We start from the raw sequence: 27,933 nt of genomic DNA, 5'->3' as shown, positions 1-27,933 counted from the left end.
GGAGGCAGCGTAGCGGCTCGTGAACTCATTTGACGCTGTGCCAAGATACTCAAACAAACATTCCCTTTCCATTTGTGGGAGCGAATCTATATGACAGTGTTGTTGAGTATCTTCGTGTGTCCGTTTGTGTCTACAGTACAGTAAGTTCTGCTCACGGGCTCCTAGAAGTACTTGACGTGTGGGGTGATGATGCCCCAGCGTGAGGAATGTATCTGACCCTCTCAGTGCTGAAAGTTTTATCTACGCTGAATTCGTCTAGCGGTACCCAGCATAAAGTCTTAATGTGTCGAGAGAACTAAATGATTTTGGGTGGATATCCTAAGCCCACCAGCCTCATTATACCTGAACATGGAGCCTGAGCGTTGTCTCTAACTTGGTAGTGTTGGGGTTGACAAGAGGAGGTCAAGACTACTCTGACCATATGACAGGTACGATAACTTGTGTTAGTAATGTACTGAGAGAATTTCCAAATAATATTTTTAGTAACCAATAATTATATTTTAATATTTGGTGTTGATCTCTTAAATATTTCTGTATATTGATAATTGATATGTTTTCATGTAGATAAACGAATCGGTGGACTTGATAAATAAAACATAAAAATATGAACATTGCTCTTAGTGGACAGATGGTAGTGAATGAAACACGTCAGGGATAAAGCTCCATCTCTTTGTCGTGTTTCCTTCACTACCCAAACATAAAACATAAATCATTATTAGTGTTAAAGGCAAAGATGTGTGACTAGAGAGTGACACTGTCTCAAGGTGTGTGGGAGAGACAGCTGTGAAGGAGTGTGTTGGGTTGTGTGGTGCTTAAGGTTCTGTATTGTTGACATTCGGTGGAGTAACGAGTAGAGTGATCGCTCTAACACAGGGGAGGTGACGGTGTGAGGTCATGGAAACAAGTGACCTACCAATGACCCGGTCCACTTCTATCAAATGGACCAATAAGAACTGTTCTTCGTGCGCACTTTGTTTACCTGTGAGGCTGACTCAGACAATCCAACATCTGAGGACGTCTCTTCACAGTGAGGATCATCACATAGTGTAGTGTAGACTGTGTAAATGAATGACACAAACACTTACTTATGTTTTGTCAACAATTATGGTGTAAACATGAGGGTTATAACATGTTGTTATGGTACATTACTACCCTAGCAACAGGTCTGCTTGTCTGAGCCACCATGGTTGTTATGGTACATTACTACCCTAGCAACCAGTCTGCTTGTCTGAGCCACCATGGTTGTTATGGTACATTACTACCCTAGCAACCAGTCTGCTTGTCTGAGCCACCGTGGTTGTTATGGTACATTACTACCCTAGCAACCAGTCTGCTTGTCTGAGCCACCACGATGGCTGGAGGCAAAAGTAACTGGGAGAATCAGAGTGTAGTGGTGGTCCATAACCATTAATATAACCGTGTAATAAGGAAGAGCACGATATTAAACCCTGGTTATAGTGGCAAGAGAAGCTGAAAGTGGAAACAGAATTGACGATAGAGCGTGCAACTCCCACCCGGATGTTTTTAAAGGATGCCAAAGGAAATTACAACGAGAATACTTAACATGGAGTGAGGCATTTATTGTAAAAGAGAGACACAGTTTTTCCTCAAATGCGAACAGCTATCATAACATAAAGAGGAATAAGTAATGGAAAGGAAAGTAGTGTGTGTGTGTGTGTGTGTGTGTGTGTGTGTGTGTGTGTGTGTGTGTGTGTGTCAGGGGAGAGGCGGAGGTTAGGTTATGTTAGGTTAGATTAGGTTTCTTTATTACTCTCCACCATATTTACTGCCACACCTATCATGTTCTCCCCGAATGAAAGTTGGTCTCACAGGTATTAAGTCTCATTAAGAGCAGTCCTGACACAGTACACTGTATAACTAACACTGTACTCGACTATCTTTTCTTCCTCAACTGCAAAGCTAAGTACCTATACGCAGATAAGCAAATACCCACAAAGCTAAGTATATACCCATACAGGCTCAGTAAGTACCCATACAAAGCTTAGCAAAATACCCATCAAAGCTAAGTACCCATACAAACCTAAGCAAAATACCCATCAAAGCTAAGTAAGTACCTATCAAAGCTAAGTAAATACCCATCAAAGCTAAGTACCCATACAAAGCTAGGTCGACTGGGTGTGTCCTAGACGTGAACCAGTAACACTTAGGACGGGAGGTGAGTGAGCTGTATCCACTTGACCACTATACACATCCCCCTCACCCTCCCAATAAGCTTTTATAAAACCTTTCCTTTCGCTAGATCTCATTTTTTTTGTCTATTCTTTTCCATATTATTTTCTTCTCTCTCATTCTCTCTCCATTATGCTCTTAATATTCTTTCACTTATTTTTTTTTTTTCCATTCCCAGTTTTTCTTCTTGTCTCACCCTGTTTCTATTTTTGATCTGTCTTTGATACAGTTTCCCCTACGTCTGTTTTCGTTTTCTCTCTCATCTGTTTTATAATATGTATTTTTAATGTGTTTTATTCTATTGTGATTCTTATCGTTATTCTTGTAGGTTTTTTTTAATTGTCTTATTTTTTTTTTACCTGTTTACTTTTATTCCTCGTTCGTGATTTATTTTTTTCTATCTCTCTCTCTTTTCGCTTTTTCTTTTCGTTTCTGTCCTTATGTCTGCCTGTCTGCCTCTCTTTTTTTCTCTATCTGGCTATTTATCTTGTTATTTTAATCATTCTTTAATTCTATCTATTCTACCCACACTCTTCCTTCCTCGTCGTCTCGCCTTCCCTTCATTTTTCAGTTTTTCCTCTTTATTCCTCCTTCCTTCCCCCCTTTTTCCTCTTTTCTCCTCCTTCCTTCCCCCTTCTTCCTCTTTGTTCCTCCTTCTTTCCCTCCCTTCTTCTTCTTTATTCTTCCTTCCTTCCGTCCCTTCCTCTTTATCCCTTTCTTCTTCCCCATTATTTTTCCTCTACCTTCCTTCCCTCCCTTCTTCTCTTCCGTATCTCTTCTTCCTCGTCTCACCTTTCTCTCATTATTCCTTCCTTCCTTCCTTCCTCCTTTCCCACCTCTTTCTTTTCCATCCCCGGTACACTATTAATATTGCTAACCCATTACATCCTAACACACACACACACACACACACACACACACACAAGGTTGCGTACACTTGACATTTCAAAGGTACAGGTAAGCCTTTCAGAATTCTCAGGTAAATCAATTTAAGGTCAGCTCTTGTCTCACTAATAGGATGTTACTCTTAATATGTGTTAAACGTGTATGAAGATTACTAACTGTATGGAGTATGCTATCTATGTGTGAATTATTTGTATCAATGTGTAACTTAAGATACATACATGGATGAAGATAGATAGATAGATAGATAGATAGATAGATAGATAGATAGATAGATAGATAGATAGATATTTACTATATATATATTTTTTCCCAAGGGTATATTTTAAGGGTAAAAGTTATATATTGAAATAGAACGTTAGTTTGAATGTTATTATATGTATGAATTGAACATATGGTAGTTGTTCTGCTGAGTGCTCTGGTGGAGAGAGAGAGAGAGAGAGAGAGAGAGAGAGAGAGAGAGAGAGAGAGAGAGAGAGAGAGAGAGAGAGAGAGAGAGAGAGAGAGAGAGAGAGACTACAAACGTAAACAAAAGGTGACGTCACGACAGACCACGAACCCCAACAAGAACAAGAAAAATACCGCCAAACAGCATCTACTTAACAAGTTTATTAGAAGACTACAGCTCAAGGACAATGACCATTATGACGTGGAAGCTGTGCACAGCCTCTATAGTAGCGGGGAGAAATAACAATAATATATTTGAATCTTCGTAAATCCACCGTTTAGTCTGAGCGGCTACGAACACTTCCATGTACAACACACCATCATGTACACACCATCATGTACACACCATTATGTACACACCATCATGTACACACCCTCATATGCACACCCTCATATACACACCCTCATGTACACACCATTATGTACACACCATCACGTACACACCCTCATATACACACCCTCATATACACACCCTCATGTACACACCATCATGTACACACCATCACGTACACACCCTCATATACACACCCTCAAATACACACCCTCATGTACACACCCTCATGTACACACCCTCATGTACACACCCTCATATACACACCCTCATATACACACCCTCATGTACACACCATCATGTACACACCATCATACACCATAATACACACCCTCATGTACACCTCATACACCCTCATACACACCATCATACACCCTCATACACACCTTCATATACCCTGTACACCTCATGTACACCTCATATACACACCCTCATGTACACATCATGCACACCTCATGTACACACCTCATGTACACACCCTCATGTACACACCTCTATACACACCTCATGTACACACCCTGTCCCTCATGTACACACCCTCATGTACACACCCTCATGTCCACACCTCATGTACACACCCTCATGTACCCTCATGTACACACACCCTCATATACACACCCTCATGTACACACACCCTCATGTACACACCCTCATGTACACACCCTCATGTACACACCCTCATATACACACCTCTGTACACACTATTACACACCCTCAAACACACCCTCATGTACACCTCATGTACACACCATCATGTACACTCCATACACCCTCATATACACACCCTCAAGACACACCCTCATGCACACACCCTCATATACACACACCCTCATGTACACACCCTCATTACCACCCTCATATACACACCCTCATGTACACCATCATATACACACCCTCATGTACACACCATCATATACACCTCATGTACACCCTCATGTACACCCTCATATACACCTATATACACACCCTCCATATACACACCCTCATGTACACCCTCATGTACACACCTCATGTACACACCCTCATACACACCCTCATATACACACCCTCATGTACACCATCATATACACCTCATGTACACACCATCATATCCTCATGTACACACCATCATATACACACCCTCATGTACACACCATCATATACACACCCTCATGTACACACCATCATATACACACCCTCATGTACACACCATCATATACACACCCTCATGTACACACGTCAGACCAGGAACTTAATCTAACAGTCAGTAAATTTTTTTTGACGTAAATCCCAACCTGTCGTAACCATTTCCTGAGTTCAATAAATACGACAAAAATATCATCACACCATCAGGGAAATGCCTTTACCTGATTGATTAATAGAGTAATTAGTATTTAGTTAGACGTTGAGAGCCAGGCCGTGTAGGAGTTACGATTTTCACTTCATTCCCAGAAATAACTTCATTTTCTCCACCTCAAACCTGGGTTGTGGGAGGGGTGAGAGAGGAGAGGAGGGGGAGGAGGAAATCAAGAAGGAAGGTGAGAGATGCAGGAATGAAGAGGCATACAGTAGAAGCAAAAGGTAGGGAAAAAGGAAGGAGGAGAGGAAGAGGAGATAGGAAAGAAGGAAGGGAGAGAGAAACAAGAGGAGAGAGGAAGAAAGGAAGGAAGGGTGACAAAGGGAGGAGAGAGAAGCAAGAAGAAAGGAAAGAAGAAGAAAAGAGAAAAAAAATAAAGGAAAGGAAGGCGAAAAACTAAGAAAAAGAAGGGAAGAAGAAAGAAGGGAAAAGGAATCAGGAATGGAGAAAGAAGGAAGAGAAAGAACAAGGAAGAAGTAATAAAGTGTCCAAACTGGGAGAATATTTCAAGATCCTTCAAGTGTTGTAGGAAGCTGACGAAAAATGTATTAAATCTCACTCCTTTGGTACCATAGCTCTCGCTGACGTGTCCCTCCTTACCTCTGACGTAATAAAGGAGGATACGGCTGACACAGTGGACCCCCAGTACGACCCAGCTGCTGATGGTGGCAGAGATATGAGAGGATGGTGAGAGATTCCTTTGTGTTTACCTGGGGTGATGGGACGAACACACACACACACACACACACACACACACTCACACACACTCCACGATACAAAAATACTTTAAAAAAAAACACCCTAAATTTATCCCATTCTAAAATACGAGACAAATTAATCCCAAAACCCTTTATATACGCTAACAACCAGTTACTAGAGTCACTGTGTAAAAATACCGCCATTTTGACGCAATTCTATAAGGTACACCTACAGGTTAAACTCTACATCTCTACTTCAGATAAAAATATTCAATTTACCAACCTTTTAGAATCCAGTTGTTGGTATGTACAGTACGGATGGCCATGGTGGTGTGTGTGTGTGTGTGTGTGTGTGTGTGAAGTGAGTGAGTGAGTGAGTGTGTGTGTGTGTGTGTGTGTGTGTGTGTGTGTGTGTGTGTGTGTGTGTGTGTGTGTGTGTGTGTGAGTGAGTGAGTGAGTGAGTGTGTGTGTGTGTGTGTGTGTGTGTGTGTGTGTGTGTGTGTGTGTGGTGATGATCGCACACACAAGGTCACCACCACTGCTGTTAACTTACCTTCGTTACCCACCTCCAGGCTCTGCTGTAACGTGAGAAACATTTCACTTTATAAGACATTTTGTTGCATCATGTAATTTGATGCAAGAGAAATAACTTTGCTACATGAGAGAATTTGTTGCATGAGAGAATAATTTGTTGCATGAGAAAGAACTTGCTACACGAGAGAGACTTTGTTGCATGAGAAAGAACTTGCTACATGAGAGAGAATTTGTTGCATGAGAGATTAATTTGTTGCATGAGAAAGAAGTTGCTACATGAAAGAACTTGCTACACGATAGAGAATTTGTTGCATGAGAAAGAACTTGCTACATGAGAAAGAATTTGTTGCATGAGAGAATAATTTGTTGCATGAGAAAGAACTTGCTACATGAGAGAGAATTTGTTGCATGAGAGATTAATTTGTTGCATGAGAAAGAACTTGCTACATGAAAGAACTTGCTACACGAGAGAGAATTTGTTGCATGAGAAAGAACTTGCTACACGAGAGAGACTTTGTTGCATGAGAAAGAACTTGCTACATGAGAGAGAATTTGTTGCATGAGAGAATAATTTGTTGCATGAGAAAGAACTTGCTACACGAGAGAGAATTTGTTGCATGAGAGAATAATTTGTTGCATGAGAAAGAACTTGCTACATGAGAGAGAATTTGTTGCATGGGAGAGACTTTGTTGCATGAGAAATAACTTGCTACATGAGAGAGAATTTGTTGCATGGGAGAGAATAATTTGTTGCATGAGAGAATTTGCTTCATGGCTTGATATCAGTCAATTCAGTAGGAGCACACACACACACACACACACACACACACACACACACACACACACTACCATTAATTTGGATACAGAAATAGATATTGACAATGTATGTATATTTATGCATTTATGTATATCATATTTGTGCGAGTGGAGAGAGAGAGAGAGAGAGAGAGAGAGAGAGAGAGGATATAACAAAGACAACTGAATAAAAAGAAGAATAAACAAGAATAAACAGATAGAACAGAAAACAGACCTGACATAAGAGAAACCAGAAGCAGGCAACAATAATATACACAGCAGGCAACACCTTACACCTCCTCCTCCTCCTCACTCAAGCAACATCACTTGTCTTCACTATTTCCATCAGTAATCAACAAGCAACACCTGGCAGGGCTCATAACTAACCTGTATATCCTTAACAGAGGCGAAGAGAGGAATTGGAATAACGAAATATGTGATAAACTAAGAAGAACAAGATAATAAGAGGAATTGACTTCTATCTGTTGGATTCCTCGGGAGTGTTTTGCTCGCTTGGAAACACACGACTACATTCCTTAACAGAAAACGGAAAGTCAAGAGGGAGAACAACAGTATTTAGCTGAGGTTCTTGTCTATAGCAAAATACAAGTTTTATTTTTACTACAGTGAATACAGTAAGATTTTTTTTACTATTTTTGGGCTCCGTTTTTTCCTGGATGCGTCGGTTTGTGTATGTGAGTTTCCGTCCGTCCGTCAGTCCGTCCGTCCGTCCGTCCGTCTGTCCGTCTGTTCGGATCTAGTCCATACGATAACTCGACCAAAAATCAATGAATTTTACCCAAACTTGTTCCGTAGATGTAAAATAACAAGATCTCATTAGAGTTCAGTAATTAATATTTTATAACATTACTGTCAAGAGTTATGGCCATAAATCTGTACATTAATAAAAAAAAATACTCATTAATGAAGTCATCTAAGATCTTGTTATGTTACACTCACAGAAGAAGCTTGGTTAAAACCTCTCGTTTTTTGGTCGAGTTATCGTATGGACAACACCCAAGCAGACGAACAGACGGGCGGACGGACGGAAAACTTCTCTCTAAATGGCGGAGAATAACAAAGTGTTTACCATCCAGCTGGTTACCTAATATTTACTTCTTGATCTTCCCAAACTCCTAACCTAATCCCTTACCTTCCCTCAATCAGTAATCCCATTCTTCTTTCCTGTAATCCTTAATCCCCCTCCCCTTTCTCCAAAAACCCTAATCCAATTCTTTCCCTAAAATCGCTAAGTAATCGCTCCCCTCCCTCAAATCCCTAGGAAATCTCTCCCTCCCCAAAATCCCTAGGTATTCCTTCCCTCCCCTAAATCCCCAGGTAATCCTTCCCTCCCCTAAATCCCCAGGCAATCCCTCCCTCCCTAAAATCCCCAAGTAATCCCTTAATCCCATCCACCCTTTCCAAATCCCATATCCAACTCCCTCCTGCAAATCCATAATCCCATTCTCCCTTCTGCTCTAGATTATACTGTACAACTCCGGGTATTGCGAGTATATCTGTCTGTCTGTCTGTCTGTTTGTCTGTGTAGGAATTTGACTGTTTAATTGTCTGCCTGTATGTCTGTCAATGGGTCTGTCTACTTTTCATTCTGTCTGTATATCTGTCTATGGGTCTATTTGTTATTCTGTCTTCTGTACGATTTGCTTCTCTTTCTGTCTGTCTGTCTGTATATCTTTATGGGTATATCTACTCATCATTGTCTGTCTGTCTGTCTGTCTGTCTGTCTTTCGCCAAGTTATACAAGGATGATCTGGGATTATAGGATGATAAATAATACACGAATGATTGACGTCCTGTGAGTCACCACGGCCACGACACAGACAGACAGACAGACAGACAGACAGCCAGACAGACAGACAGGATTGGTATATTGGACTGTGATTGGTCCTTTTAGTTCTAATTATTATTTGGCGCTATGATTGTTATTATTATTATTATCATTATTATTATTATTATTATTATTATTATTATTATTATTAATATTATTATTATTATTATTATTATTATTATTATTACAGATACTTTTGCTCCTACTGATAATATTACATCTACTACTACTTCTTCTACTACTACTACTACTACTACTACTACTACTACTACTACTACTACTGCTACTACTAATAATAATAATAATCGTACAACTAAGAGATCACACATACTTGGGTAGCGTCGGACAGGGTGATAAAACAGGCAATAAATGCAATGTTGCAAAAGTGTGCATGTGTGCGTGTGTGTGTGTGTGTGTGTGTGTGTGTGTGTGTGTGTGTGTGTGTGTGTGTGTAATGAAGAAGAAAACTAGAGTTACGGCTGTGTTAAGAATGTAAGACCGTGACAGTGTCTGAGGAGGAGAGAAATTTATGTTTTAATTTGGCCAGAGAACAAGACACTATTGAGGAGGAAGGATACATGCCTGGGAGAGAGAGATAGTTGATTAAAGAAAGTGAGAGAGAGAGAGAGAGAGAGAGAGTTTTGATTAAAGAAAGTGAGAGAAAAATGTAAGATGATTAAAGAAAGTAAGAGACAAAGGAAGATGATTTAAGAAAGTGAGAGAGAGAGAAAGAGAAATATAGTGATTCAAGAAAGTAAAAAAAGCGTGAAAGAAATAAGAGAAGACAAGAGAGAGAGAGAGAGAGAGAGAGAGAGAGAGAGAGAGAGAGAGAGAGAGAAGAAAGGTAATACAAGAAAGTGAGCACAGATTCTCTCTTTCATCTTGAGCGAATGTGGGGGGAAGAGGAAGACGAAATAAAAGAAGGAAGATGTGAATTATAAAAGGAACCGCGCCACTACACACACAGCGAGGACCTGTGAGGTAAATAATGGGTTAAATTGACTGAGTGAGAGACTGATGGCAACCTATTTGAGACTGAGAGACGGAGAGAGATAAAGAGAGACGGAGAGAGATAAAGAGAGAGACGGAGAGATATAAAGAGAGAGACGGAGACAGATAAAGAGAGAGACGGAGAGAGATAAAGAGAGAGACGGACAGAGATAAAGAGAGAGACGGAGAGAGATAAAGAGAGAGACGGAGACAGATAAAGAGAGAGACGGAGACAGATAAAGAGAGAGACGGAGAGAGATAAAGAGAGAGAGTGAGAGACATATATAGAAACATGTGTAGAAAGAGTGAAAGAGGTATAGAGATAGTGAGGGATAAAGAAAGAAAGAGAGAGAGAAAGAGAGAAAGTCGTATCCAGAGAGAGAGGCATTGAGAAAGAGATACATAGAGGCACAAAGAGAGAAAAGAGAGAGATATAGTTATTAAAAGAAAGATAGAAACAAGATATAAAAAGAAAGAGAGAGAGAAGTGAGAAAGGCGAAGAAAAAACAATAAACGAGAATGAGAAGAAACTAAGGTACGAAGAGGGAGATGAGATAATGTACGATAAGAAGGACAGTGAATAAAGATATGGTAGAGAGAGAGAGATAAATATTTTTGTTCATCTCTCTCTCCCTCTCTCTCTCTCTCTCTCTCTCTTTCTATCTCTCTGTTTGTCTGTCTGTCTGTACCCTTCATTCTTATTCTCTCTCTCTCTCTGTATGTCTCACCAGTTGTTTTGTCATGTTTCTCTCGTTTTCTCTCCCTCGCTCTTTTGTATTACGTCTCTGTGTTTCCTGTCGCTCTCTCTCTCTCTCTTTCTCTTAACGGAAACAATGAGAAGAGAAGAGAAAAGACGAGAATAGAAGAGAAAAGAAGAGAAGAGAAGATGAATCCAAGGGAACATTTACACAAGATGGATGACTGAGGAAGACGAAGGTGCTGGGGAGACGTGTGTTATTGTGGGCTGAGAGAGAGAGAGAGAGAGAGAGAGAGAGAGAGAGAGAGAGAGAGAGACAGAGAGAGAGAGGAGACAGAGAGAGAGAGAGAGAGAGACAGAGAGAGGGACAGAGAGACAGAGAGAGAGAGAGGAGAGAGAGAGAGAGAGAGAGACAGAGAGAGAGAGAGAGAGACAGAGAGAGAGAGAGGAGAGAGAGAGAGAGAGAGAGAGAGAGAGAGAGAGAGAGAGAGAGAGTCTGTCTTATTCTACGTATGTTTATGTATTTTCTGCTTTCTTGAGACGCTGTTAAGTTCTCTCAGACGCTGTTAAGTTCTCTCAGACGCTGTTAAGTTCTCTCAGACGCTGTTAAGTTCTCTCAGACGCTGTTAAGTTCTCTCAGACGCTGATAAATTCTCTCAGACGCTGTTAAGTTCTCTCAGACGCTGTTAAGTTCTCTCAGACGCTGAAAAATTCTCTCAGACGCTGTTAAGTTCTCTCAGACGCTGATAAATTCTCTCAGAATCTGTTAAGCTCTCTCAGACACCGTTAAGTTCTCTCAAACGCTGTTAAGTTCTCTCAGACGCTGATAAATTCTCTCAGACGCTTTAAGTTCTAAGACGCTGATAAATTCTCTCAGAATCTGTTAAGCTCTCTCAGACACCGTTAAGTTCTCTCTCAGACGCTGTTAAGTTCTCTCAGACGCTGATAAATTCTCTCAGACGCTGTTACGTTCTCTCAGACGCTGTTAAATTATCTCAGACTTTGTTAAGTTCTCTCAGACGCCGTTAAGTTCTCTCAGACGCTGATAAATTCTCTCAGACACCGATAAGGTCTCTCAGACGCTGTTAAATTCTCTCAGACACCGTTAAGTTCTCTCAGACGCTGATAAATTCTCTCAGACACCGTTAAGTTCTCTCAGACGTTGTTAAATTCTCTCAGACTTTGTTAAGTTCTCTCAGAAGCCGTTAAGTTCTCTCAGACGCTGATAAATTCTCTCAAAATCTGTTAAGCTCTCAGACACCGTTAAGTTCTCTCAGACACCGTTAAGTTCTCTCAGACGCTGTTAAATTCTCTCAGACGGTGTTAAATTCTCTCAGACGCTGATAAATTCTCTCAGAATCTGTTAAGCTCTCTCAGACACCGTTAAGTTCTCTCAGACGCTGTTAAATTCTCTCAGACTTTGTTAAGTTCTCTCAGACACCGTTAAGTTCTCTCAGACGCTGATAAATTCTCTCAGACACCGTTAAGTTCTCTCAGACGCTGTTAAATTCTCTCAGACTTTGTTAAGTTCTCTCAGACACCGTTAAGTTCTCTCAGACGCTGTTAAATTCTCTCAGACTTTGTTAAGTTCTCTCAGACGCTGTTAAATTCTCTCAGACACTGTTAAGTTCTCTCAGACACTGTTAAGTTCTCTCAGACGCTGATAAATTCTCCCAGACACCGTTAAGTTCTCTCACAGTTAACGTCTTGTTGTTAATGTCATAATATACGCTTTAGCTACTAAGTAAGGTCATGTTATTATAATATATTACAGCAACAATGGCCACTAAGTAGTCTAGTCAATACGCTAATAATAAACAATAAAATATAAGAAAGAAGCGAGTCATGGCAGGTAGAGTGCAGGTACAGCCTCACGACGACAGGTTTAAGAAAGATCTTCTCCAGTCCTCCTCCGCCTTCAATATTATAACAAGTTTTCGCTATTCTCAGTCTTGTCTATTCTCGGGCTTTTTTGCGTCATCTTGTTGGTGGTGGTGGTGGTGGTGGTGGTGGTGGTGATGATGGTGATGGTGATGGTGATGGTGGTGGTGGTGATGGTGCTGGTGGTGGTGAAGATCTTGGTGGTGGTGGTGGTGGTGAAGATCTTGGTGGTGGTGGTGGTGAAGATCTTGGATGTTAATTGATTTGTGGATCGTGTTCCGGGGTAATGGTTAGCCAGTGCAGTTGGTGAGTTGTCCGGTCTTCTCGGACTATTCCTTGGCACTGGGTCATGCAGCTCGTTAATTCAGGCTGTGGTTGTTGTGTTGGCGACAGTTTCTACACCTTAAACAAATTTACACCTAGGTGGCCATTGGGCCGGCCATCCTCGTATACGAAGGGCAACCATTATTATTAAATACTACGAGACAATAGTGAGACAATTCTTCATCTGACGTGTTAAGAGTGAACAACATAGTAACACAGAGAATGTAAACAATGGCCTCTTGTCAACCATTCGCGCTCCCGTCCGTCTGTCCGTCCGTCCCAAGTCTCCGTGCGTCCGGAAACTGTCAACACGGTAACTTGAACAAATAACAACGAATTTTACCCAAACTCAGTAAGTGGATGTATCATAACAGTATCTCATATGACTTCGATTATCAACAGTTTCCGTCGGGATTATCTAGAGTTATGGCCACTTGGCTTAGGTAGGGTGAGAGAGCGTGGGGGGAGGTCAGGGGAGGGTGGGGGTTGGGTAGGGACCTGGCCCAGGATAATGTAAACAAATCAATGAATAAAATTAAGCGAACAATAGAACTCGTGAAAACAAACATGAAAGTAAACTGACGATAAATAAAGGGAGCAGAACAGATACGAGTAAACAGACGAACTAAAAGAAAAACAATAAAAAGAATGAAGCAAATAACAATAATTTACTCTAGTTCCCCATCAGTTTTACCAACATACTGTACATGAGAGAGAAAAGAAAAAAGAGAAAAATAACGATTAATCAGAAGAAAGAGGCGAAGAAAGAAGCGGTAATAATAATAATAATAATAATAATAATAATAATAATAATAATAATAATAATAATAATAATAATAATAATAATAATAATAATAATAATAATAATAATAATAATAATAACAATAATAATAATAATAATAACACTAATAATAATCCTACCTACACAAGCTTTTTAAATTTCTCTTATGCAGAATTGATTAAAATGAATAAATAAGAAAAAAAAATAAGATAATTGTTAAGCTTCTTATGAAAAACAAAATAATGTCCCCGTGTTTGATGTCGCCCACACACACTGTACACGATGGTGAAACATTTTTGATGGCAAATACCCACACACCCTCCCCCCACACCTCCCACCCCTGCACCCCCACGCGCCTCTCACCCCCTCCCCCACACGCACCTTCACTCCCCCACACGCACCTTCACACCCCCCCACACGCACCTTCACTCCCCCTCCCCCACACGCACCTTCACCTCCCCCACACGCACCTTCACCCCCTCCCCCACACGCACCTTCACACGCACCTTCACCCCACGCACTTCACCCCCTCCCCCCACACGCACCCACTCCCCCTCCCCACACGCACCTTCACTCTCCCCCACACGCACGCACCTTCACACCCCCCCCCCTCCCCCACACGCACCTAATACCCCAGGAAGAAAATAAATGAATAAATAAACAAAGCACAACTCTCGACCACATGTAATGATTTAATATACAATTTCCAAAGTCGTGATACACTCCGGAATTTACTATGTTAGTGTGTACGCCCCACACACTGTATAGTTCCCACACTCTGTAGCCCCACACTTATTTATCTCCACACCATGTAGCATCCACACCCATGTAGTCCCACACCATGTAGCCCCCACACCATGTAGCCCCCTCAGACTACTACTTTTATCCTTTGAGTTTATTGCTGGTTTGTCTTCTTAAAGGTAGCAGCAAGGTGGTGGTATTTCATCTTGAAGACGGTGCCTCCCACTGCCTCTCCTCGATACCTCTCTCTAATGCCTCCCACTGCCTCTCCTCGATACCTCTCTCTAATGCCTTTCACTGCCTCTCATCGATACCTCTCTAATGCCTTTCACTGCCTCTCTCGATATCTCTAATGCCTCCCACTGCCTCCCTGCCTCTCCTCGATATCTCTCTCTAATGCCTTTCACTGCCTCTCCCCGATACCTCTCTCTAATGCCTTTCACTGCCTCTCCTCGATACCTCTCTCTAATGCCTCCCACTGCCTCTCCTCGATACCTCTCTCTAATGCCTCCCACTGCCTCTCCTCGATACCTCTCTCTAATGCCTCCCACTGCCTCTCCTCGATACCTCTCTCTAATGCCTTTCACTGCCTCTCCCCGATGCTTCCTCTAATTCCTTCCACTGCCTCCCACTCACCTCTCCTCGATACCTCTCTCTAATGCCTCCCACTGCCTCTCATCGATGCTTCTCTAATTCCTTCCACTGCTTCTCACTGTTGTCTTTCACCGATGCCTTTCTCTCGATAGATAGATGGATAAATAGATAGACAGATGGCGTCTCATGGTTCGTGTTGTTTCTGTAGTATTTATATGAAAATTTAGCTGGATTTCAATATCATTTTTTGATTGGGGCAGCAACGGCCGACGAGCAAATTGGAAAAGGTTCAGTATTGTGTTCAAGGGGATATACAGTGTCTATTTTACTCCCTTTATTTATATGGGAAAACCAATTACTTTTTTTAGGGATTTTAAAATATAGAAAAAAGTATAAAGTATAGAATTTTTTTTTTTTGCTGAGGAATAAAGAAAAGACAAAAAAACGGAATTGAAACCATTTTTTTTTTAGTAACTTAAAAAAAAAAGACTAAGAATCTTCCTATTTTTTTTATTATATTTACATTGAAAAGAACTATTTAATTCTGGTTATAATTAAGGTTATAATTAAGAAGATTTACTCGGTAATAAAAAATAAAATAAATTCCAATCACTTTATATCAATCGCATAATAAAATCTCTTTTGGGGGGGGGGAAGGGGAGGGAGGGGGAGGGAGGAAGGGAGGGGGAGGGAGGGGGAAGAGGGCTGTCGAGTGTATTAAGGAGGCACTGTACTCGATCACCTTCTCTTCCTCAACAGTAAAGTCAGGTACCCACACCATATAGCCCTCACACCATGTAGCTCTAAGACCCTGTAGCCCTCAGACTATGTAGCCCCTACACCATGTAGCCCCCACACCATATAGCCCTCACACCATGTAGCCCTAAGACCATGTAGACCTAAGACCATGTAGCCCCCAGATCATGTAGACCCCACACCATCTAGCCCCCTGACCTTGCAGCCCCCAAGATGGTGTGAGGGAGTCGACGTGTTTAAGGGGACTACCAGTAATAATCTAATAACGGAAGAACAATAACAATGAACGAACAATAACTGTAAAACAAAAACAAAGACATGAATTAATACAAAAGACTGACTGGAAGCTATAAAAGTGTTGTTATTGTTGTTGCTTTTCTTGTTTTTGCTGTTGTTGTTGTTCTTGGTGTTATTGTTAATGTGATGCTGTTGATGAAGGCGGTGGTATTGTTGTTGTTGTTGTTTTAAATCATCTTTGCTTCATATTTTAATGCAGTTAGATGGATTCTTATAGTTCCAGTTCAGATAAAAATACTCCAATTAAAGTAAAAAAATACTCCAATTAAGGTGAAAATACTCCAATAAAGGTGAAAATACTCCAATTAAAGTCATAATACTCCAGTTAAGGTAAAAATTTGCCTACGACACTTTTTAAGAGTTAAGTCGTTATTCTTAAGATGAAAGTTTGATATATTGACAATCTTGGTCATTAATATTCATAATAGACGACTTGACAACCTCACACTAGGGGGTCGTATATCAGCCCTCACCAACACGAGACACTACTTACCTCAATCTACCCCTAACCTAACCTCAACCAATTCTAATCTAACCTAAACTTCGCTTAATCTGGCTTAACCTAACCTAACTCAACACGATCTAACCTAATGAGGCTTAACCTAACCTAATCTGGCTTAAGCTATCCTAACCCGATCTGACTTAAGCTAACCTGTTTTAAACCTAACCTAACCTAACCTAAACTAACCTTAACCTAATACAGCCCCCACATTGTTAGCTATAAACACACGGCTCTGGTACCAGGCCAAAGTTCGTCTCAGGTCGGTAATTAATGACCTATAATCACCTCTGATGACGTGTTATTGTTGACCGTCACAGCTAGATGGAAAAAAAAATAGGTCCACCTACTTAACTTTTATGAAGATTTGACCCCCAGAGCGTGTTTCACCTAATGATTAAAATTCCCTAACGTTATCTTGGGGAGGGGGGCGGGGGGGGGGAGATTAGGTAACTACACTAACCTAACTAACCCCTGATGTAACTTAACCTAATCTAACTAAATCTAACTTTGCTTACTTCTAACCTAGCTTAACCTAACTTAACCCATCCTACCCTAACTTAACTTACCCCTAAACTAACCAAACTTAACCTAGATGGCGCTGGAAAGACTCGACCCACAAGTACAGGTTTATGCTCAGGGTCGAGTGAAGAGAAGAGCCCTGGACCCTTTAGTGGCGTAGTGCACATCGTTATGGCGTCATTTACTTCACAAAATTCCATTAAAAGTTAGTTTGAACAGAGAGTCAACTTCCTAAGGTCAATCTCTACCAGCGATGGGGGTCGTGATGGCCAATTTTTTCGTTAAGGAGGCGTAGGATGGTGGTGGTGGTGGTGATCTGGGGGTCGTAGAGGGTGGCCGTCTGGGTCAAAGTGGTGGTGTGTGGGGTCAGAGTGGGTGGTCTGGGGGTCTGGGGGTCGGTAGAGCAGGTCTGGGGGTCAAAGTGGTGGTAGTGATGGTCTGGGGTCGTAGAGTGGTAGGTCTGGGGGTCGTAAAGTGGTGGTGGTGGTGATGGTCTGGGGTCGTAGAGTGGTGTCTGGGGTCGTAAAGTGGTGGTGGTGATGTCTGGGGGTCTGGTGGTGATGGTCTGGGGTCGCAAAGTGGTGGTGATGGTCTGGGGGGGGTGGTCTGGGGGTCAAAGTGGTGGTGGTGGTGGTTCCGGGTCTGGTCGTCTGGGGTCGTAAAGTGGTGGTGGTGGTGGTGGTCTGGGGGTCGTAAAGTGGTGGTGGTGGCCGTCTGGGGGTCGTAAAGTGGTGGTGGTGGTGGTGGTCTGGGGGTCAGTCAGTCAATGTAAGTCACTCAGTCAGTAGGTTCATTAATTCAGTCAGCCAGTTTATTAAGCCAGTCAGTCAATTTAATTTCGTTAAGTCAGTTCATTAATTCAGTCAGCCCGTTTATTAAGTCAGTCTATCTGTTATTTAAGCCAGTCAGCCGATTTAAGTCAGTTAGTCAGTTTATTAATCAGTCAATCAGTTTATTAAGTCAACCAATCAGTTAATAAGTCAGTCAGTCAGTTTATTAAGTGAGTCAGTTTATTAAATCAGTCAGTCTGTTTATTAAGTCACTTGGTTCATTAAGTTAGTTAGTCAGCTCATTAAGTGAGTCAGTCAATTTAAATCACTCAGTCGGCTTATTGCGTCAGTTATTTATTTAAGTCAATCAGTTTATTAAGTCAGTCAGTTTATTAAGTCAGTCAGTTTATTTAGTCAGTTATTTAAGTCAGTCAGTTTATTAAATCGGTCAGTCAGTTTATGAAGTCAATCAATCAGTTTATTCAGTCAGTCAGTTTATCAAGTCAGTCCGCCAATCTAAGTGAGTCAGTTCATTAATAGCGGTTTATTGATCATGTGTATTGCTCACTTCATTGGTGACGTCACGAATGTAAATACTGTACAGCCACGGCGGAGTGGTGAACAATACTCGGCAGAGAACTTATACTGTCCCAAAAATTAAACTGTTGTATTTATAACCTGAACTGGGGACCTATTAACCAGTTTTGTAAGCTTAACTCTGAAGCTAACACCATAAATAAATGCTATATTAATCAAATAAAAAGTTAGTAGATAGCTAGAATGAAGCTGCCTCATCTAGTTTAGCTATGAACTCAAATTTAATAATTAATGTTTAAATTTCCACAATCACTCCTTGTAGAGGGATTATTAAGTCTATTTTGTAGTTTGTTTTTAAGTTCCCCCCAATTGAGTAATAAGAGCCATTTTAGCTAAAATATTTTACCTAACTGTTCATAAACTGACAACAAAATATCAATGCTTGTTTTCAGTGGTGCAGCCACTATGTGGCCAGTTAGGTAATGCCTGTGGCTTTGCTTGGAAGCATAAGCTTAGGCTTTCTGTAATATGCTAAGAGCCCAAAACATATACAGTTTTGTAATGGCATGTTGCAAACTCTCCTTGTTCTGCACAAAGATAGGCTTTAACTATTTTTCTAGTTTACCTTAAATAAAAAAAAAATTCTCAATTTTATTTTGTGTCACTGTGTTTGTCAAGGTTAGGTCAGATTATGCTCAACTTAAGTCCTGATAAGGTTAGGTTAGGTGGGATTGGTTGATATCACTGACTCTAATACATAAATATATACATCAAGGAATGGAAAGTACTCTTGTGGAAAAATAATTACAATCATGATAATTATTTGTGGTGCCCCTCTTCTCAAGTAAAGGTATCTTATCTCTGTAATAGGTATATAAGTACTCAACAAGGAATATATCTTGCTACCATTGATTACATTAACAACCAATATGGCTAATAGTTGCAAAAGTATCTTAGGTTTTCAGCTTAAATGTGTAATATAATTCAATTAATCTATTGCATTAATCATAGGCATTGATTATCATTTTAGTCGTAGTACCTGGTAGAGTATATGTGACTTCTTTTGCCTCGGATAATGTACTAATTATCAAATTGACTTGATCCACTTAAGAAAAACATACTTAGGTTTATAATAAAGTAATAATTATGATTTGCTTGATGATGGTATTACTAAGTATAATAATACCCATCTTTGGGATGACATAACTCACTGCTGCAATATGAATCTTTATCCCTCAATAAGATGAATAGGGATTTGACAAAAATGTTGGGTACCGAATATTTAAGCCAAGGAGACGTTCACCACATAAATAGAACAAATTCGTGCACATAAATCATTACTAAGAATTGATAATGTATTAGTTATAGTTACCTGTTAAGAAGTGCTTCCCACAGACCTTCCAGCGTTCAGGGTTTGAAGTCTGAGCTCTAGAAATCCGACATAACCATAGGTGTCTTCACTTAATGTCTTGCGCTCCTCTCCCCAAGCCAGAATGTAACAAGAGTGCGGCATCGCTATAACAACTACTACAACAGTCACCAAGCCACTAAAAGTAGAATAAAATGAGCCGACGTCCGTAAGACCCCACTTGTTTACAATATCAGTAGGGCTCCCATAATGCCCCTGAATAGTGACGTCGGAGAGTTCGATGTCAAACGAAAATCCTCCATTCAGTCAGTTAGTTATATAAGTCAGTCAGACAATCTAAGTTGGTCCATTATTTTAGTAAGTGAGTCAGTTTGTTAAGTCAGTCAGTCTATCAGTTTATTAAGTTTATCTTAATAAAATTATCACGTTCTTTAAACGCTGACGAATGTTAAGATGGCCGGTGTTAGTGTTATACCACGAACACGATGGTCAGTGTTAGGCATATACCACGACTATAATGGCTAAGGGTTTTTTCTTCAAAGGGATTTCAAGAGCCTTACTAACCCATTCAAGCCTAAAGTGACTTAATTTAAGAATCTTTTGATTAGGTGGTTCCGAAGTCACGGCAGATTTTACCCAATGATTTCTCATCGGAGTTATCTAAATTATTAATTATGTAGATGTCATAACGTTTTTGAAACGTGCATTTAAACAATTAACTATTTTCCAAACATCATGTCAGTTTGTTTATACAATGAATATTCATATTTTTAAATAATTGATGTCAGTTAAAGATGTCCGGGTTTCTGTATGATTTACCAAATATCTAAATGATTTACAGCAGACTAAATCATAACTTACGTAACTGACAAGTAATTTACTGATGCTTATACTTTATGTATTTTTTCTTCTATAACATTAACCATGTTTTTTATCCTCTTCATATATTTATGTTTATTTATGCTATTAATATCTACTTTACTATAAAATAAAAGTGATCGGTTTTAACAGAATTAATCATTTAAATGTTTCAACACTATTATTATGTCTTCTACGCAAATTCTGATATAGATAAAAAAAAGCTGATATTCTTAAATATAAATGAATAAGAGATGAAGTTGTTTATCTATTATGAAAAATAAAAATAGTTTATTATACGTATGTTTCCCCTCACAGCTTCCCGCCATAACCTACAGAGGCGGGAAGCAAGAGAGCGTCAGTCACCCACCAGCGTCGGAAGGGTGGGTGTCGTGCTCCGTTACTAAACACTGTTGCATTTATGTTAGTGAGTTATTTTTAATAAATCAATAATGAAGATTTCGAAAGTGCATTTAAAGAGTTAAGTCGTCGATATGAAGCCGGAAAATATTTAAGGTAAGTCTTAGAGAGGGTTATATAAGAGGTTAATTAAGCCGGTAACAAGTACCTAGTAAAGTTGCCATAATGTTTTACCTTTAATTAGTGGCTCTTTAATAACATTACTAACACGCTGACATAAAGAAAAACTATAATATGGGGAAATCTTACTTAAATATATCTTATTAGATATTTACTTAAAATATTTGAAGATACATAAAAATATATTTCAACATAATTATCTAAATAAACTCTTTAAGTACATAATTTGTATCAATATTTTCACTTAATTTAATCAAGATAAATATAACCCAAATATCAGGTCAGCTAGCCATCTCATACGCCCGTCTGTTCGTCCGTCCAGAAGGTTAATTGACGTGTAATTATTTATTTAATGATTTATTTATTTATTGAGTTTTTATTTTTTTTAACATGGAAATTACTTATAAGTGTACATAATTCATAAAGTGGTCGTATTTACTTTAAGGAAGTTAGTTATTATATTTAAAGGAATTATTAAATTTAAGGAAATTATTTAATTTTAGGGAGTTAAAAATAATTAGGTAATTATTAAGTTCAAGAATCTTATTATATTTTAGATAATTGATCCTTATAGGGAATTATCACACTTTAAGCAATCATTACCTTTAAATGTATTACAAACAAGCGTACAGGCATTCATTAATGAGGCAACAGGTGAGAGAGATTGACCTAAGATTGACATTTCACCAACAGCCATTATTAATTTTATCATTGTGGTCAACAGCAGGAAAAATATATATTACATTGTTCACAAATTCTATTAAAAATAAATATTAAACAGAGGCTGTGTTTGTAAGACATATACTGTGTACTAGCTAGATTATGTCTTAGGGGGGGTTAAAAAGTGTGCAGATTTGTGAAAAACTTGAAAGTTTTTGAAAAAATGAGAAATTGTGTAAAAATTATGGGAGTTTGAGAAATTTTAGAAAAATTTGAGTTGTGGAAATTTTTTTGAAAAACTATAAGAAATTGTGAAATTTTACGGAATTTGTGGAAAAAATAGAAATGAATTGAAATATTTTGTTAAAACTAATTTCCCAAAGAAGCCCATAAAAGTTTAGTGGGATGAAATCAATTATAATTAGTATTTTATTTCATGTAAGGATTATTATTTTATTATTATTATTATTATTATCATCATCATTATTATTATTATTATTAATTTTATTATTATTATTATTATTATTATTATAATTATTAATTTTATTATTAATATTATTATTATCATTATTATTATTATCATTATTATTAATTTTATTATTAATATTATTATAATCATTATTATTATTATCATTATTATTAATTTTATTATTATTATTACTTTTATTATTATTATTATTATTACTTTTTTTTTGCGTGGGTTGGGAGTGTGTTTGAGTAGATGGACGTATGGCTGGACAAGACGTATCGACTGACCGACGGATTAGAATGGATGACTGTACGTTAAAAATACGAACACAAATATATCATGAACATCAAAAAATACAGACACAAATACAAACAAAAAAATTTACGAACATAGGAAACACGAACAGCAAAACAACATGAACGCAGGAGATATGAACACAAACACGAACACAGGAGATACGAAAACAATACAAATACAGTACAGTAAAAAACACACAAACAAAAATACAGGAACAGAAACCATTTTACAAACAATAAAAAACAATAAAACAAAAATATAAACAATAAAAACATTAAAGAACAGAAAAAACAATTAAAACACAAATACAGGAAATACAAACATAACAAAACACAAAAATATACACACATCTCTCACTATCGGATTCAGAGGAAAGAGAAAGTTCACGGTCATTAAAGTGAGATATTCCTAACAAGAGGAAGAATAATGCCACAAAGGTCATTTACATCCCCCCTCCCCGAAAAAAAAAAACATTACATTAATTTCCTTATCTCGTAGAAACAGCAGAATAAATCAGCAGTTGTAAAAAAACATTAATAAATCAGGAAATAAGGCCCTCCCCATTAATATAAATTATCATGAAAGTAAATCGTATTATTTATGCTTAGAAAAATTAGGGTCTATGGTTGTCATCTTATTTAAAGGGTAAAAAAAAGTGGTATAAATTATTTCTTATCACTTGGAAACGGGAGAAGATATGAATGAGTATAAAGATCGCTGAATACGTGGTCCATTGGCATAACTTGTCATATTACACACACACACACACACACACACACACACACACGCACACACACACACACACACACACAGAGTTCCAAACCCTTTAAAAAAGATTGGAGGTAGCATGTATGGGGCAGGGAAGGAGGATATGTGGTTCATGGTAAAGGGGTGTGTGTGTGTGTGTGTGTGTGTGTGTGTGTGTGTGTGTGTGTGTGTGTGTGTGTGTGTGTGTGTGTGTGAAGAGATGATGTAGAGGAGAGGGGTGGTGGGGTAGGGAGGTGGTGTGTGTAGGGGGAGGTGGTGTGTGTGGGGTGGGGAGGTAGTGCGTGTAGAGGTAGGGAGAGGTAGTGTGTGTAGAGGTAGGGAAAGGTAGTGTGTGTGTAGAGGTAGGGAGAGGTAATGTGTGTAGAGGTAGGGAGAGGTAGTGTGTGTAGAGGTAGGGAGAGGTAGTGCGTGTGTAGAGGTAGGGAGAGGTAGTGTGTGTAGAGGTAGGGAGAGGTAGTGTGTGTAGAGGGAGGGAAGATGTGTAGGTCGGAGGTAGGGAGAGGTACTGTGGGTGGGAGGTAGCGTGTGCAGACGGAGGGAAAAAGGGAGTATGTGTAGAGAAAAAGACTATGAGGGAAGGAGTGGGTGTACAGGGAGGTAGAGTGAAGGAAAGAGTGGGCGTAAAAGGAGAACGTCGCTGCTCCAAGGGAAACTGACTCCTACCGTCCTGGTTGCTAGAGGCGAGACTCGAGTACCAGCAGCTCCGTGTGGCAGTAAGTGTATGGGGGGTGAGCATGGCTGAGCGAGTATTTACTAGGTACACTATACGACACACCCCATTTCACCAGTCAGAACGGTGCGGATCTTTATGAGTTCGGAAAGTATAAATACGATTCGTGAACGGGTCGAGTCAGGGGCCTTAACCCAAGTCTTGCAACCATTCTGCTGAGATTTATAAAAATGCTTCTTGCCAGCCCTCCTCCCCACCCCTACAACCCCCTCCCCCAACCAACCCTATCCCCACACTCACCCCCAGCGACATGTTTTAAATTGACTCATATTGAAATGTTAACGCCATTTCAAAATTAACTAGATTTTTCCTCCAAAATTTCATGCTCTATTGACACAAAATTGATCATCTGAAATATCCCAACCCAACCCAACCCAACCCAACCCAACCCAACCCAACCAACCCAGCAACCCAACCCAACTAACCCAACCCAACCAACCCAACCCAACTCAACCAACCCAACCCAACCCAACCCAACCCAACCTCACCGAAATCAATTAAATAATTCGCCAAATATCCAAACTCTTCCACAACAATGAAAAGTTAACTAGCTACAAATAATAGGAGCCACTAGCTTATTTAACCATACAATTAAATACCCTATCGCATCCTGAGAGGGTTTGGTTAGGTTAGGTTAGGTTATTCAAGGTTAGGGTATGTTAGGTTAGGTTTGTTTTCTTTAGGTTATGTTAGGTTAAGTTTGTTTACTTTAGGTTGTTAGGTTAAGTTTGTTTACTTTAGGTTGTTAGGTTAGGTTTGTTTACTTTAGGTTGTTAGGTTAGGTTTGTTTACTTTAGGTTGTTAGGTTAGGTTTGTTTTCTTTAGGTTATGTTAGGTTAAGTTTGTTTACTTTAGGTTGTTAGGTTAGGTTTGTTTTCTTTAGGTTATGTTAGGTTAAGTTTGTTTACTTTAGGTTGTTAGGTTAGGTTTGTTTACTTTAGGTTGTTAGGTTAGGTTTGTTTACTTTAGGTTGTTAGGTTTGTTTACTTTGGGTTGTTAGGTGGGTTTGTTTACTTTGGGTTGTTAGGTTAGGTTTGTTTTCTTTAGGTTATGTTGGGTTAAGTTTGTTTACTTTAGGTTGTTGGAGTTGGGTTTGTTTACTTTAGGTTGTTAGGTTTGTTTACTTTGGGTTGGGTTGGGTTAAGTTTGTTTACTTTAGGTTGTTAGGTTGGGTTTGTTTACTTTGGGTTGTTAGGTTTGTTTACTTTAGGTTGGGTTATGATAGGTTAGGTTGGGTTAGGTTAAATTATGTTATGATAGGTTAGTTTGAGTTAGGTTATGTTATGATAGCTTTGGTATGGTTAGGTTAGCTTTGGTTTGGTATGGTTGGGTTAGGTTAGCTTTGGTTTGGTATGGTTGGGTTAGGTTAGCTTTGGTTTGGTTTGGTATGGTTGGGTTAGGTTAGGTTACGTTTGCTTGCTTTGGTTAGCTTTTGTGAGAACTGCACATTTCCAGACTACAGTCTTTTCAGTACGGTTCAATCTCAGCACCGGGTCCTTGTTGATCCTCTTCCAAGACTGTCAAATTTTGGTGTATATGGTTGAGGGAATTCTCTTTTAAGTTTACTGGGATTACCTGAATATCCTCTCCCTCCTCCTCACCCCCTCCTCCCCACTCACTCCTCTCCCTCCCCTCCCCCTCCTCCTCACCCCTTCACCCCTTCACCCCACTCACACCTCTCCCCCCTCCTCCCCCCGAGCTTATTTCACTTTAAGGTTATCCACGCAACAATCTCAGCTCACCACACCCAGATAGGAAATCATTGTACTCGTCTCCTATACTGTGATATTTGCGACGACTTCCATGGCTGCAGCTGTATCCCTGGCCCCACAGTTAACAAGGTCAGAGGATATATAGCTCAATGAGGGTTAAATAGCTCACGGGGGTGTTAAATAGCTCACGGGGGGTAAATAGCTCACGGGGGTTAAATAGCTAACAGGGGGATTAAATAGCTCAGATGAGAAGGTGGGGGTAAATAACTCAGGGTTTATATAGTAGAGGAGGGGGTAGGAGCATATACAGTGTAGCTCTCGGGGATTAAATAGCTCAGAGGAGGGGGTGGTGGTAAATAGCTCATGGTGTTAATACTAAATGGCTCAGGGTGTAAATATTAAATAGCTCAGAGGGTAGTACATAGCTGTGAGGAAGTGTTGTGAGTTATTTAGTGAAGTTGAGATTCACTTTGTATACTGGCGATTTCTGTCACTTTCTACACTTGTCTTGGCACTTTGCTGTCACTTTCTACACTTGTCTTGGCACTTTGCTGTCACTTTCTACATTTGTCTTGGCACTTTGCTGTCACTTTCTACACTTGTCTTGGCACTTTGCTGTCACTTTCTACACTTGTCTTGGCACTTTGCTGTCACTTTCTACACTTGTCTTGGCACTTTGCTGTCACTTTCTACACTTGTCTTGGCACTTTGCTGTCACTTTCTACACTTGTCTTGGCACTTTCCTGTCACTTTCTACACTTACGTTTCACCACCATTATTTACTCCCGTCTTTGAGATAGATAGATAGATAATAAAATATTACATATAAATTTTAGTCAGTATTATGTTTTGTCTAATATATATTTTTTTTCTCGACAGATTATTGAACAGAGGAAGTTTTCAGATTAACCTAAAGGATTACGGAAGTACAGCGAGAGATTCTTAGTGTATTGAAAAGACTTTCGAAAAGATCGAGCGTAATAACAGGTACAAACGTGGTGGTGCAGAAGACTGGAGGGCATTGTACTGTTGTGTTATGAGCGTCATGTTCTGGCAAACGTAAGTCAAGTTGTTGTACCTGACACGTAAGGGGTCTTATGGAACCTTGTGGTGTTTGTGTTGACTGTGCTACTAAGACCTTCCACCATGGCGTCGCGGCCCCCTGGACAGTGTTGCGCCGGGCGCTGTGGTGTGAGTGAGGACGTGTAGGTGTGACTTAAGCGTTGGTGACGGGAGTAAACCGCCGCGGTCATGGACGGCCACAGGAGCGGTGACCTGACGGCGCTGCAATACAACCAGCGGTCATCACGGTCGCTGGGGCGGTGTTCCGTGTGCTGTTCTCGCCTCGTGTCCATTTTGTGCTCCAACATGGGCGTGTGCGCCCTGGTGCTGCTCTACACCGTGGTGGGCGCCTTCATCTTCACCACCATCGAGGGTGGCGGTGACATGGCCATCCAGCTGGACCCCCTGCACGGCCGCCCCGCCCCGCCCCGCGACTCAGCAGTCATGGAGTCAATGCGTCAGCACGCACAAGGTCTCCGTAACGAGACGGTGGAACACCTGTGGACCATCACGGAGTCCCTTAACATCCTGTACCGCGACAACTGGACCAGAGTGGCTGAACAGGAGCTGCTCAGGTTCAGCGAGAAGCTCCTAATTAGACTGTACGAGGAGCAACTTCCGCCCAACCCCGCGCCCACCACCGCCCACGCCTCCTACCAGTGGACCTTCGCGGGCTCCTTCCTCTACTCCCTCACCGTAATCACCACTATAGGTAAGTGAGGCCCTCTATTGTACTCTTTAACACCATCCTCACCACATACTCTTCATCAGCACTAGAGGTAAGTCACCCCCTCATCTGCCTCTCCCCATATACGGAAGATAGGAAAGTGGCCGCCCTCAGCCAGCATTAAATGAGCTGACGAACAGTGGCGCCACTTATTGAATTTCCAGCACAGTTTGATTACCTTTACAGAGGCCAGATATTTCCAGATGCGTAGTGTTGCTAGATACTTCAAGATGTCAATTGTTATCTTGTTCACCAATATATTTAGATGA

General features: G+C 40.1%; 1 protein-coding gene across 1 annotated transcript; it reads left to right on the top strand.

Annotated features, from left to right (window-relative positions):
• On the top strand, positions 1 to 27,933 carry LOC121860817 (TWiK family of potassium channels protein 7-like). Its single transcript, XM_042358204.1, has 3 exons — positions 1 to 428; positions 26,755 to 27,649; positions 27,851 to 27,933. Exons 2-3 carry the CDS (start codon positions 27,127 to 27,129, stop codon positions 27,931 to 27,933), a joined length of 606 nt encoding a protein of 201 aa, XP_042214138.1. The 5' UTR covers positions 1 to 428; positions 26,755 to 27,126.

Source organism: Homarus americanus, unplaced genomic scaffold (genome assembly GCF_018991925.1).
Source record: "Homarus americanus isolate GMGI-L3 unplaced genomic scaffold, GMGI_Hamer_2.0 scaffold23617, whole genome shotgun sequence".
NCBI classification, from domain to species: Eukaryota; Metazoa; Arthropoda; class Malacostraca; order Decapoda; family Nephropidae; genus Homarus; species Homarus americanus.
Note: the sequence above shows the minus strand (reverse complement) of the source record. Positions and strands in the feature narration are given on the sequence as shown.

Coding starts and splice junctions, on each gene's coding strand:
- LOC121860817 (XM_042358204.1), top strand. CDS start 27,127: ATGGACGGCCACAGGAGCGGTGACCTGACGGCGCTGCAATACAACCAG. Junction 27,650..27,850: donor CACCGTAATCACCACTATAG/GTAAGTGAGGCC, acceptor TTACCTTTACAG/AGGCCAGATATTTCCAGATG.